The 12,272-nt window shown below is 27.5% G+C and overlaps 3 protein-coding genes across 14 annotated transcripts in view; 1 reads left to right on the top strand and 2 right to left on the bottom strand.

Annotated features, from left to right (window-relative positions):
* Positions 1-1,221: 1,221 nt before the first annotated feature.
* Positions 1,222-4,746, bottom strand: LOC132939482 (uncharacterized). The gene is made up of 10 exons (XM_061006670.1): positions 4,592-4,746; positions 4,209-4,465; positions 3,968-4,146; positions 3,766-3,903; positions 3,285-3,386; positions 2,936-3,221; positions 2,754-2,866; positions 2,111-2,316; positions 1,819-2,000; positions 1,222-1,746 (listed from the first exon to the last, which is right to left on the bottom strand). Exons 2-10 carry the CDS (start codon positions 4,389-4,391, stop codon positions 1,552-1,554), a joined length of 1,584 nt encoding a protein of 527 aa, XP_060862653.1. The 5' UTR covers positions 4,392-4,465; positions 4,592-4,746; the 3' UTR covers positions 1,222-1,551.
* A 919-nt stretch (positions 4,747-5,665) lies between these two features.
* LOC132939485 (stromal cell-derived factor 2) lies at positions 5,666-7,703 on the top strand. The gene is made up of 4 exons (XM_061006675.1): positions 5,666-6,130; positions 6,187-6,382; positions 6,444-6,665; positions 7,294-7,703. Exons 1-4 carry the CDS (start codon positions 6,058-6,060, stop codon positions 7,466-7,468), a joined length of 666 nt encoding a protein of 221 aa, XP_060862658.1. The 5' UTR covers positions 5,666-6,057; the 3' UTR covers positions 7,469-7,703.
* LOC132939479 (aldehyde dehydrogenase, dimeric NADP-preferring) overlaps positions 7,608-12,272 on the bottom strand; it is a 26,024-nt gene continuing 21,359 nt past the window's right edge. For 9 of the 12 annotated variants that reach the window (XM_061006659.1, XM_061006658.1, XM_061006660.1 and 6 more), the window contains 2 exons: positions 12,128-12,263; positions 11,582-12,057 (listed from right to left, as the gene is read on the bottom strand). In XM_061006659.1, coding sequence (XP_060862642.1) covers positions 11,877-12,057; positions 12,128-12,263 — 317 coding nt within the window. In that variant the 3' untranslated portion in view covers positions 11,582-11,876. Of the gene's footprint in view, positions 8,299-11,581; positions 12,058-12,127; positions 12,264-12,272 lie in introns of those variants that run through there. The other 3 variants (XM_061006662.1, XM_061006663.1, XM_061006661.1) reach the window with 3 other exon arrangements.

Raw genomic sequence — 12,272 nt, 5'->3', positions numbered from 1 at the left:
CAAGCTTCTTTACCAAGTGCAAAAGTTTTTATCAACAATAATTTTAAAATATTTACAAAATTCAAAAAATTTCTCATGGCTATAAATAGCTCAAAAAGAGTCAACATATTTAGAAAATTTACCATGTATGGAAAATGTTAATACAAATATTTGGTGAATATTTTAAATGTCTACGGCTATTAATTTTTGAGTTAAGTACACCGAAAAGAATAAAATTGATATTGTCAAATTTGGTTCTGCATACAAATTCCTATTTATCCAGTTTTTATTTTTCTTCCCAACGCTTTCAAAAACTTCTGTGAATGAACTCCCGAATGCAGCACAATTAAATTTACTTTTCTATCAGAAAAGATGCTGATGTTAAAAATTGTAGCATTTTAATTTTTAACTATTCCTATATGTTGATGATGCAGGCAAAAAAAAAAACAACACATCACTGTACATGCATTTGGTACGCTCAGAAAATAAAATACTGTAGAAAACTTTGGGAACAATATATATTGTTTATTAAAAAAAATATCAATAATCCCAAGTTTTCAATGCTAGGAATCAGTGGCGCACAGTCCACACAGAAATTTTCAATTTAAAATGAATCGTGGTGGAGAGGTAATTCAGAAATCTGAACAAAGTAATGTAATTTTGATACACGAAAAATCCACTAAAATATGCAAAACATTTTTCCAAACACAATGTTTATGTAGCTTTCAGCCTTGATGTTAACCGATTATGGTTATTTATTATTATTGTACTATCACATTTTAAATATCTTTAATTTGTATGCATTATTTATAAATTTTGTTTATCTAGTTTAAACTATTTTGCATGTAATAATTATTAGTTCTTTGTTCTATGTGGTTTTTTATCCTTTTATAAATTAATACATTTCTTAACTAGGACCATAGCGTGGGTAAAAAAAAGTCTGGACAGGCAAAAATTCATTCAATACTCCTATACACAATTTCAGTGAACTCCCAGCTAGTATTCAAACTGCCATGCCAAATATAGAATAAATTGTATTTCTTTAGGTTATCCGGCCCAAAAATAATTTAACACGTTCGCTGCGGCTTGATTTTTGTATACCCATTCCTCGGTGCTGGTCAAATTTTGCACATCATGCTTTGTACTGCATTTAAATATCATGGGAGTCTTGGTTTTTTCTCAAAACTTATAACATTACAAGCATATCAGCAATTTCTTAATTTAATATGCCACCCAGGAAATCTATTGATATAAAATATTCACAGACAACAATAATATATTAGAACTTAAAATAAAAATGGTGTAGAAAAAAATAAATTAAAATTAACAAAATTTTAAATTTTATATAATCAGTGATTTTCTAATATGAATCGTTTGTACTCTATTTTTCATTATAAATCAGATTATATAATGTAAATTTTTTTTTAGCAAACTTATAAAATAATAAAATACTCAAGGTAGGTATATTGTATAGAAATGTAAATTCAGTGTATACAAAATATTTTCATAAAATTTAACAAAACTTGTCAGAAGATCGCATATAAATACTAAAACTTTTTATGGCATTTTGTATTAGTTTAATTTGGTGTTTAAAGTACTGCGTAAACGGATAAAAAAGGCATGTTTAGACATTTCTGAATCTGCAGGAATATAATTTTCATAAAAATTTTGAACAAATTCTTCAATTTTGAATCCAAACTTTTGATATAGTATCATAGCTGGATTATTCACGGAGACATGTAAAGTTATATCTCTGGTCATGCAAGTCTAAAAAAAAATGTAAATGTAAATATATTATGTAATTATTTATTTTGGTTATATAGATTTTTAATATAATACCTGAATTAAATGGTATATCATAAATTTAGCAATACCACAATTAGTCCAATGAGGACGAGTGAACAAAAAAGTTATATAATTTTCATTTGTACTTATGTCTGGAACCATGAAACCAAAACCAATTATCAAGTTTTTATATAATGCAATGACACTGAAATCTGGATACAATAGACTTTCAGTCACTGAATAAAAAAAACAAAATTTTTTTGAATTTATAAAATATATATATAAAAATACATATTATTTGTCATAAAATCAATCATATGATTACAATATCATGATCATATCTTACAATCAATTCCAGGCCAGAAAAATTGTCTTGCCAATGCATTCACTGAATTTATATGTTTTGAACGGACATAACTGTAGTCAATTGATTGAATTTCTTTAGTTTTAGGCAATCCATTTTTCCGTCTAAAATGTTCTTTTAATTCATTCAACATTTTTAACCATAGCGGCTTAGTCACCAAATCTCTGAATATGTATGGTTTTAAATACCTTACAAAATTAAACAAATAAATAAAATTAATGGTACTTTTCTGTCATTTTACTACCCTTCCCAGCATAAAAAAATTACTAAGGTTATTATATTAAAAACAATATAAATAATGTATTTATGATGTCACCACGTGTCGTTAGTATACTAGTCTATGGTAATTACACCACAACAACATCTGTTGTCTTTATTTTATAAGTGCACAACACTGCAAATGAATGTTTAGCAGTTCACATTTGGTCATATTAGAGTTACATATTAATATTCGAGTCAATTGACCTAATATCAAGCTTAATGATTTTTTAATACTTAAATTTTAAACCAAGTTATAAATAAGTGTGTAAAATGTTCCAATTAAATTATGATAATTGGCCAATCTAACATTGAAATATAAGTATAATTTAATTAAATAATAGATGCAAAATGTGATAAGTATTACCTATGGGTGTAAGGACTAATAATAGTTTTAGGTTTTGAACCGCAAAGGAGATCTCTCAATAGTAAGGGTCCTGGATTTTCAAACTGTTCAATAAATTGTTCTTTGGACTTGCTCTACATCAATAATAATTAAAAATAATCATTAGAGACACAATGATTAAAAATTATTATTGTATGGAATACCTGATATCGATTAAATATACTTATATATTGTTCAGATGGTAGTTGAAGCCGTTGAAGGTGCGTAACATTGGTTGGCTTGCTAGATGATATTTTCTGTATATTGTGAGTTAGTTTGGATTTAACCTTACAGTCACTTTTTACAGCTTTTTCTGTCTGTAAAGGTTGAGAAACAATATCATTAAATGATTTATTGAGCAAAAGTATCTTCTCCGTTGTAGTTTCATCCGTGTGTTTAGGTGTTTCAGTTTCAATTATATTTTCCTTATACTTGTTGTGTTCTTGTTTTCTAAAAAAAAAATATGAATTAACAATGATTATCCATGAATATTTTTTAAAAATGTATCATTACTCGTTTAGATTGTGTTCTGTAGAAAAATCTAAAGTTGGGAACAATTTGATCATGTCACAGTCAATATCCATGGGTGAAAATACTTTTGGTGGTGTACATTCTCTTGAAACACACAATTTTTCTTTTTTATTATTACTTGGTTGTATAATGTTTTTATTATTCAATCTTATTTACAGTAAAAACTTCATTAATGCAATTCAAACACATAGTTATTCAATAGGATTCAAACCAAAAGAAGACAAAAATCATCAGACTAAGATTTTATTTAAAAGACAAGAATTAAATCCAATGTATTTCTAAAAACTTGGTGCAATAATGCTGAAACACCTTCACAACCTGTTGATTTGCTACTTCTCTCTAACTTATCACTGCTCAGAAGAATAGTCATGTTATTCCTACTTTGAGTACCTTTTAATGCAGCATTAGTAAATTGTTAAAATAATCATTAAATATTAACTATTATTATGATAACAAAAATTACCTTGGAGTAATATCACTTTGGTTGCAATTATTTAAAATATTAGATACATAATCATCAGAAGAGTTAATACTATCTTTTGCTATGTTTGTTGAGTGTACATAATTTTTTTGATTTTCTAATAATGCATCTTTTAACAATCTAATTAAAAATAAATTGATGAATTATTACTATGGATACTACAAATTTTTGAATTAAAACTTACTCTGTTGTAACATCGATAGCATATAAGCTACAACTAGATAACTCGTTATTTACATTTATTTTCTCTAGGTTTGTTATTGTTTTTGAAACATCGGATGATATAGAATCTGATATTAATGATTTATTAATTGCATCAAAGTCTTCATCATCTTCTTTGGAGGTATTACTCTTCTGATCATACTTTAAAAAATTAAATAATTTATAGGTACTTTTTAATAATAGCATTTAAATTTCAGACTTACATCACTTCTTTTTTTGATTGGTAAACAATAATCATGTTCTTTTTCGAACCACTTGTTGAATCCTAAAATTGCGTTTTTGCGTTTAGCTCTCAAACGTTTCATTATTGAACCACGGTTTCTACTTGATTTCTTGTGCAAATGCAAGTAATCGGTGAACCTACTCGTATTAATGGTCAATTCCATATTAATGTTAGTGGACAATAACGATCGAAAAAAAAATGTAATCTCCGCATACGCCTAGCATGGAATGTTTTACACTAAATCATAATATTGAACAAACGTTAGTGAAAAGTATAAAAATAATATAAAATTGATTGAATGAAATCACTTGGCACTGGCCAGCAATAAAATAAAATAATAACACAAACTAAAAATCAATTAACTTGTTTCAGATATTATGGAGACACTTAAAACGTAACTAGTATGTTTTCTTATTAAGTGTTTTATGATAATTGATGGGTGTTCGACTTCTCGTTCAAACTTACTTCAAATAAATTTTAATTTTGAAAACTTAATCTAGAAATCAGAAGCACATGGAAATAATATGGAATACTTATCATCAGTTATCACAATAATGATCAATAGTTATCACATTATCATAATATCATCTTTGATCAAACTCTTTATTATCAGCAGACTGCAGGCTGATTATGTTCGTGGTTACTACAATAGGTGGTTACAGACACGGTCACAGAATTCCGTCCCTTTTCATTATGTTGTAGTGGTACTACCATGTATTACCATTGAACTAATGAACTATATTATAATAAAAAATAAATTATTTTGTCATGTTCTAGGTGGTGATCACGGCTTTAGCTCTATCCACGGACTTAAGATCTATCTAAAGCCGTGGTGGTGATCCAAGGTAATATCATAGAACAATACAATTATGGTAATTTATTATACAGTTTGAATTAGAGAGCCTATATAAGATATTACCATAGAACAATATTGTAATAATAATACTATAACAACCATAGATAATATATATATTCTTATATTATCTATGATTAAAACTTGTTTAGCAATAGGCTCTCTAGTTTGAATCATATTAGAAGACTGGATAGGCCTGTCCTATTAGGACGCGTAATTTAAAATTACGCTATTAGGACATCGGGCTTATCAACTGAGAATAAAGTGATACAGTTTTTGAGGTTATAAGAGTTCTTATTATTGATACGTGTCAGCACGATTTAAAATATGAAATAACAATTCAGTTATTTTAATTATAATTTATTACATATTATTATTTAATAATCATTATTCATCATATTATAATAATGAATTTACAAAAATTCTATTTTTTACAAAATATTATAGACCGGCCGGCCATTAGTCTTAAATTATCAATTTTTGTAACCCAACCTCAAAAAGTACTCTTATAGTCTATCTCTCTTGTAGATATTGAACTTTCTCTCTCCCCCAAAAAAGACCGCAACCTCTTACGAAGCCAGCCGCGTGTCCTATCCACTATCCAGTCTTACAAGTTATCATAACAAATTAATTTGTCATGCAAGTTATTATATCTATGGTGTGAATAGAGAACGCCGCCTCAATATTACTCCATGGTAATTGGTAGTATCACTGCACTACTGCAATGCTGTATCAGATAATAGGAATATATTGAGTGATGTGTTTAATTCGAATTCGTTGATTTTTGTCATTTTGATTTTTGGTTGCAGAGTAACTAAACCAAGTAAACTTAATTGTTTTTTGTTCAATAAATCATATTTGTACAGTATTTAAAGAGATCATAATTTTAATTGTTTTTCGTGGTTTTACATATATACGTTAAGTAGAGGTATCTAATACATAGATATTTATTTAACTGTGTTATACAATTAGGGATATGTTGGACATATCTTTTAGTAAAGCATATTTATTATGCTGTGCAATATTAATATTCATTCAATGGACAGAAAGTAAGTGACTCTCAACGTGAATGTGTACCATTATTTCTAAACTTTCTGACGAACAGGTAAAAATGTGGAGTATGTGACTTGTGGAACTGTTGCAAAATTGTACAATATCGACCTTAAAGTAAGGTTGCATTCGCATGATGTTAAATATGGTGCAGGCAGTGGTCAGCAATCTGTAACCGGAACCGATTTATCTGAAGATATAAATTCACATTGGGAAATAAAAGCACAAACTGGAAAACATTGTAAAAGAGGGTAAAACTATTTTATTAATCTTGTTTTTCTTATAAATGTATTATTATATTTAAAATTTTAGCGAGCCTATTAAATGTGGAAGTATAATTAGATTTACACATCTAACTACCAAAAAGAACCTTCATTCACATATTTTTAGTTCTCCTCTGTCTGGCAACCAAGAAGTATCCGCATATGGTAATGACGGTGAAGGAGATACTGGTGACCATTGGTATGCAGATTGCAGTGGAGACTATTGGGAAAGAGATGATGATATTAGATTAAAACATGTAGACACTGGATCGTAAGTTAAAAAAGAATTTTATTGTAAAATAATTATAAATTTATAGTGTTGGGCGAGTATTGTTTTTTAATGTCGAGTCGAGTTGAGTTCAAAATACGTTGAGTACTCGACAAGTGCCTAGTATTCGAAAAAAGGGTCGAGTACTGGGAATTGCTCCAATAATAAATAGATTTTCCAAAAAAATTTTTAATTTTCTTTAATACAAACCTTGCCTATTTACTAACATGAACATTGAACAAAATTTAAACCATCAACCTTCATGGTATTCTTATCAGAAATATTTGTGTTCTTTCAGTTATTTATAGTTGTAAAATTGTTTTTCAATAAAATACTATAATTAGTCTTGAATTGACTACTCAATGCAAATCGAGTAATCAATTCAAGACGAATACTCGTAATTAGTAGTATAAAAATAATAAATAAATTTTGTCGAGTTGAGTTTGAGTACTCGATTCGAAAACGTTTTCAAAGTCAAGGTCTTGACCAACATTATAAATTTATAACATAATAACATTATATTTCCAATTCACATTAGAAAATAAAAAAGGTATAATAGGTTACAACTTTTTATTGTTTCAAGTGAATAATATAGCCAGTTATAAATGATTTGAACTTTACTTTTTTTCAGATACTTAATGGCTTCAAGTTTATCATATGGTCGACCAATTAATGGACAAAGAGAGATTGCTGCCGTAAAAAACCCAGGACCATTTTCAACTCATTGGCGTGTCAAAGAAGGCATATTTATTCATAAAGATGAACCAAGTGATTTTAATTCTGATTACCTCCATACAGAACTATAATATTATTCCGTTTAAGTATTGGATTCTCAGTTATTTTATAATTTTGTAAATTTATTAAGCATTACACACTGTTTATAGTAGAAAATATAATAAAATATTGTTTTCTTAAAATTTAAAATAATTTATAAAAACAAGGTTTATTATGGTTTGGATTATATTTATTATTTTGATTTAAAAAGTATTATGTAAAAAAATAATGATACATAAATATTAAAATAATTTTTATTTAAAAATACTTCCAACCTTAATTTGAATTGTACATACACTTGTGTATAAAGATTAAAGGTGGATTTTAATAACTATTTTTTTTCTATAAAAGTTTTGATTCTGTATTTTGTTTGTTTAATGTAAACTAAATATACTAAAATTAGATGTTTGAGTAGATGTAAATAACAATTTCAAGAATTCAATAAAAAAAAACATAAACTTAACATTAAAAACAATTTTATAAATATATAAACCAAATTCTTATTTTAATACTCCACCTTCAATTAAAAATATATACAGAATAATATTAGTTTATCTACTTAGTGGTTACTAGTTACTTAAAATTATTTTTTCTTAAATTACTGACAGTTAATAACGTGTACTTAACGTGTAATATAAAAAACATTATATGTTTTATTTGCTTATTCAGTTAATTTTAAGACTTATAATTTGATATACATTTTAATTAACATTTCCATGAAGAGGTAAATTTTGATTTTAAAATGTTTCAATGGCAGCTAAAACTTAAAAATTCAACATTTTGATTTCTTTTGATGTGAAAAAAAAATCAAATAATTTATAATTTACCTATTTTAATTTAATTCTTATTCTTCATCAGCAATCTGAAAAATATAAACAATTTCCTTTTATTAAATTAGAAATATTTTACATAAATCATTAAATATATCAAATATTTAACTGCACATTAAAATTTACTTTTATGCCTCAAGAGGTCACACCTGCATGTGTTGTGTTCGTCTTACAAATGTATAACATAACAAAAACTGTTTTGTGCGGGACAATTTTACTGCGCATAGGCCAGAGAACTGATAGAGTGAAAATTGTTTTTGACATGATCAAACTTCAAACAATATTTTGTCATTCTGTTATATAATGAAACTAACTATTTAATCTGGAGGCACAGCTGGCTAAGGAAATATTTTTCCTAAGTGCTTTACAATAATATAAAAGGGTCAAAATTCTGGGAGAGAGTACTGAGTAAGATGGAAATCAAGGTATTTAAAGAGGTTAGTTAGTATTAGTACTATTTAGATAGTAAAATACTAAGTACATTTTTAACTCATCATTTCAATTTGTCATATTTTGAAATTTTAACAGCATATCATAATGTTTGTTTTATTTTTCATTAATTTTCTACACAAACTTTCCACATTCTTTTTAGTGTAAAGATAGTACATTCCTTATACCTACTATACTCTGTTCGATGAGAGCATTAACACAGACGGCTGACAATGACTGTTGGCCAAATACAGTAATAGCCATTGCATGAGGGGTCAGGCACTGTTCGGCGGCTCAGTCTGCGTGCACGAAAACTGTTCACACTTAGATGGAACAGAGTATTATCAGTGACATACCCACCGGGGGGGGGGGGGGGGGGGGGGGGGGTTCGGTCTGAACCACTATTTATAGACAGAATTTAAAATTCTTAAGGTGCAAATCACTGATTTTATACTTTTTACATGTTAAAAAAATTTGGACCCGCTTGAAAAATTCCTGGGTACACCCCTGCTACTAATGACTTCCTCTTAATTGCGCGGTGGTTGGCCGCAGTTACTAATGTGTGCTACAGTCAAGCATCGTCTAGCGTCACTAGCTCCCGGGTTTTTAATGACGAATCTTCACCCCACATGCATACGTGTTTCTAAAAACAACCATAACCCCCTACACAATGTTAATGGCCATAGTTTCCGATAGTTTAGCTGAATAAAAAAAAAGTTATAATTGTAATAATCCTATTGGAACAGAATAATAATATAATTATTTATAGATTTTGTGCTAGTAAAATATAGATTCACCACCAGCTGAGTCCACCCGCTTTTTACTGTGGGGCATGACAACTAGCGTTCAATAGGATTGTTCTGCATTAACTGGGAGAATAATGAACTATTGTCAATTAGTTCCTTATTCTCCCGGTTAACACAAAACAATCCTATAAAGCGCTAGTAGTCTAGCCGCAACGTGAGAAGGTCGCGAACTTATCACAAGTTTGTTTTGTATCCTTTTCTATATCTTAATTCGTGAGTAACTATAGGTATATAAAGTATTTTGTTTTTTTTATATATATCTGGTTTCAACTCAATAGACTCAATTATTGTTATTAGGAAGATTGGACAATTTTACATTGAAATTACCTTTGACCTAGTGAGATATACAACCTACACTTAAGCATTTTTATTTATTTTTAATTTGTTTGGGCTCCACTGAACATGTTTGTGTTCATAGTTATAGTTTATATACTATGTTTAGTAGTTGGTTAAAATTAGATAATTTATTTCTCAATTTTATATATTTAACCTTTCCTAAGGATAAATGTCCGCTATGAATCATTTTAACAACGGGCAACTAGACAATATAATATTATAGTTGGAAATAAAATAAAATAATTTTTAAAAAAGGTTAAACATTCTAATAATTATAAAAAAATATAATTAAACAATCAACTTAAGAGGACGTGACACCGACATTTGTTGTCTCCGTCTTACAGGTGTGTAACATAGCAGATTGTACGCTCAGCAGATCATGTTTAGCTCTGTTAGTTTAAAAGTTGTAGTGTATTGACCTCTTTAAAGGTTAGATTATTATCTAGAAAATCCCATGGGCTTTTTATTATATTTTAATTTTAAAGCGAGTTATAATTATTTTAAGATGTACAGTCAATTTACAATTTTTAAATACTCATAATTCGCTTTAAAATTAAAAAATAATAAAAAGCCCATGAGATTGCCTAGATAATAATCTTACCTTTAAATTTTATATGAGGACAATTCACTCAAATGTTTAAACTAATGGAGCTAAACGAGTTCTGTTGAGCATATAATTTGCTGTGTTACACACTTGTAAGACAGAGACAATAAATGTCGGTGTAACGTCCTATTAATACTAATTAGGAATTACTAAACATAGTGTTTAAATTATGTAAAATAAATACCCAGTTATAATTCATAAAAAAAATTGTTTCTAATTAAACTAATTAACAATTTTTTGAGTAAGTAAATAATATTAATATGATTAAAATGGTAGATTGCATTACAAAATGACCGAAACATTAAATCAAATAATACAATTTTAAAGGATTCCAACTAGATTATTAAATTACTTTCTAGTTTCTTCATAATATTATACAAAAACCATAAGCCAACCAAGAACTGGGATTACATAGTTTAGTAGTTAAAAATGATCCAAAAAGTCTCCATAAAAAATGCACTCTGAAAAATTTCCCCAGAAAAAATTTGACTAATTAGTCATTTTGTGTGTTACAACATTGCTAAGCTAAAAATAAAATAATATAAATATTAATAATAATAATTAAAAAAAATATTTTGAATTTAATAAAATAACTTATTCATGATAAATGGTAATGAACAATTTTAAAAAGATCTCTTTCTGATGTTTTGACAATTTACTGTTATACTGTTGGAATATCTAATTTGCCTCTAGTTAAACATTGACACTTGACACAAAATGTTCAATCAATTTTCTATTTTTCTACCAGCTTTTATTTTTTTTTGCGATAAAATTTCTCCTAGTCCCAACTAATCTTCAGCTAATACCATTCTTTCGCTGTCTGTTCCTAACCCAACATGTGTTAAGATAAGATTTGTGAACCCAGTTTATTTTATAAAAAAAACAAACACTGGAAAAAATTAATTAATTTTCACATATTTCCAGATTACCTTAGAAATAATAGCAAATGAATTCTGTTTACATAAAAAGTACAAGTCAGTCAAACAATAATAACAAACTGAAATTGTGAAAAACCATTTCTAATTGTATAGTATTTGTCTTTAAAATATCTGACATTTTTACTAGAAATGTATCATGGCTAGGAGTAACATTAAAGAAGTAAAGAAATGTTTAAAATAAAAGGAATAGTTAAACAAACAGTTATAAATAAAAATAATATATATTAATAAAAGTTATTTCAATATTACCTATAAACTTTCATTGTTGAAAAAAAACAACAGAGTAATAAAAATATAAAAATACTATTGTTACACATGTAAACAAAAAAAACATAATAAATTATGGCAAATTTTAAGTTCTTAAGAAAATATAAAAACATGTATTGGGGTATTTTTTAAAATGTGCAATATGTTATTATTATGATGATTACATCCCTTAATAAACGTGATAAATGTTATGTTATAATATGAATGATTTACTTTATATTATGATTCAATTAAAAGCGAAAATTAGACCTTGAATGTACCTTGTTTAAATATTTGAATGCAAAAGTTGCACAAACCCCAAGACCAAATACAAACAAATATGGCAAAAATTTGAAATTAATGCTTGGTTTCTTCTTCATCAAAAAAGATACCATGCTCAGTTTCTTGTCAGAGTATGGTGGATATTTTGCTCTATATCATAAACATTTGTTAAGATTAATAACATTGAAGAAGTAAAGCAATAATATTATGTGTTACTAACGAAGAAAAGGATTCTCCTATGATGTTGAAATCTTTGACCAAACAGCTTTTACGATGCGTGAATGTATCAAATGTATGTTTTCCATGGTAAGCTCCCATTCCACTAAGACCAACTCCTCCAAATGGTAGATTTTCAACTAAACAAA

The sequence above is a fragment of the Metopolophium dirhodum genome, chromosome 2, assembly GCF_019925205.1.
Source record: "Metopolophium dirhodum isolate CAU chromosome 2, ASM1992520v1, whole genome shotgun sequence".
Lineage (NCBI taxonomy): Eukaryota > Metazoa > Arthropoda > Insecta > Hemiptera > Aphididae > Metopolophium > Metopolophium dirhodum.
Note: the sequence above shows the minus strand (reverse complement) of the source record. Positions and strands in the feature narration are given on the sequence as shown.

What these genes read in the sequence shown, in the direction of transcription:
- LOC132939482 (XM_061006670.1), bottom strand. Translation starts at nt 4,391, where the DNA reads ATGGAATTGACCATTAATACGAGTAGGTTCACCGATTACTTGCATTTG. An exon ending in GTATATTTAATCGATATCAG is followed by an intron (nt 2,867 to 2,935) that starts GTATTCCATACA and finishes TTATTGATGTAG; the next exon opens with AGCAAGTCCAAAGAACAATT. An exon ending in TTTCTGGCCTGGAATTGATT is followed by an intron (nt 2,001 to 2,110) that starts GTAAGATATGAT and finishes TTTTTTATTCAG; the next exon opens with TGACTGAAAGTCTATTGTAT.
- LOC132939485 (XM_061006675.1), top strand. Translation starts at nt 6,058, where the DNA reads ATGTTGGACATATCTTTTAGTAAAGCATATTTATTATGCTGTGCAATA. An exon ending in GGAAAACATTGTAAAAGAGG is followed by an intron (nt 6,383 to 6,443) that starts GTAAAACTATTT and finishes TTAAAATTTTAG; the next exon opens with CGAGCCTATTAAATGTGGAA. An exon ending in AAACATGTAGACACTGGATC is followed by an intron (nt 6,666 to 7,293) that starts GTAAGTTAAAAA and finishes ACTTTTTTTCAG; the next exon opens with ATACTTAATGGCTTCAAGTT.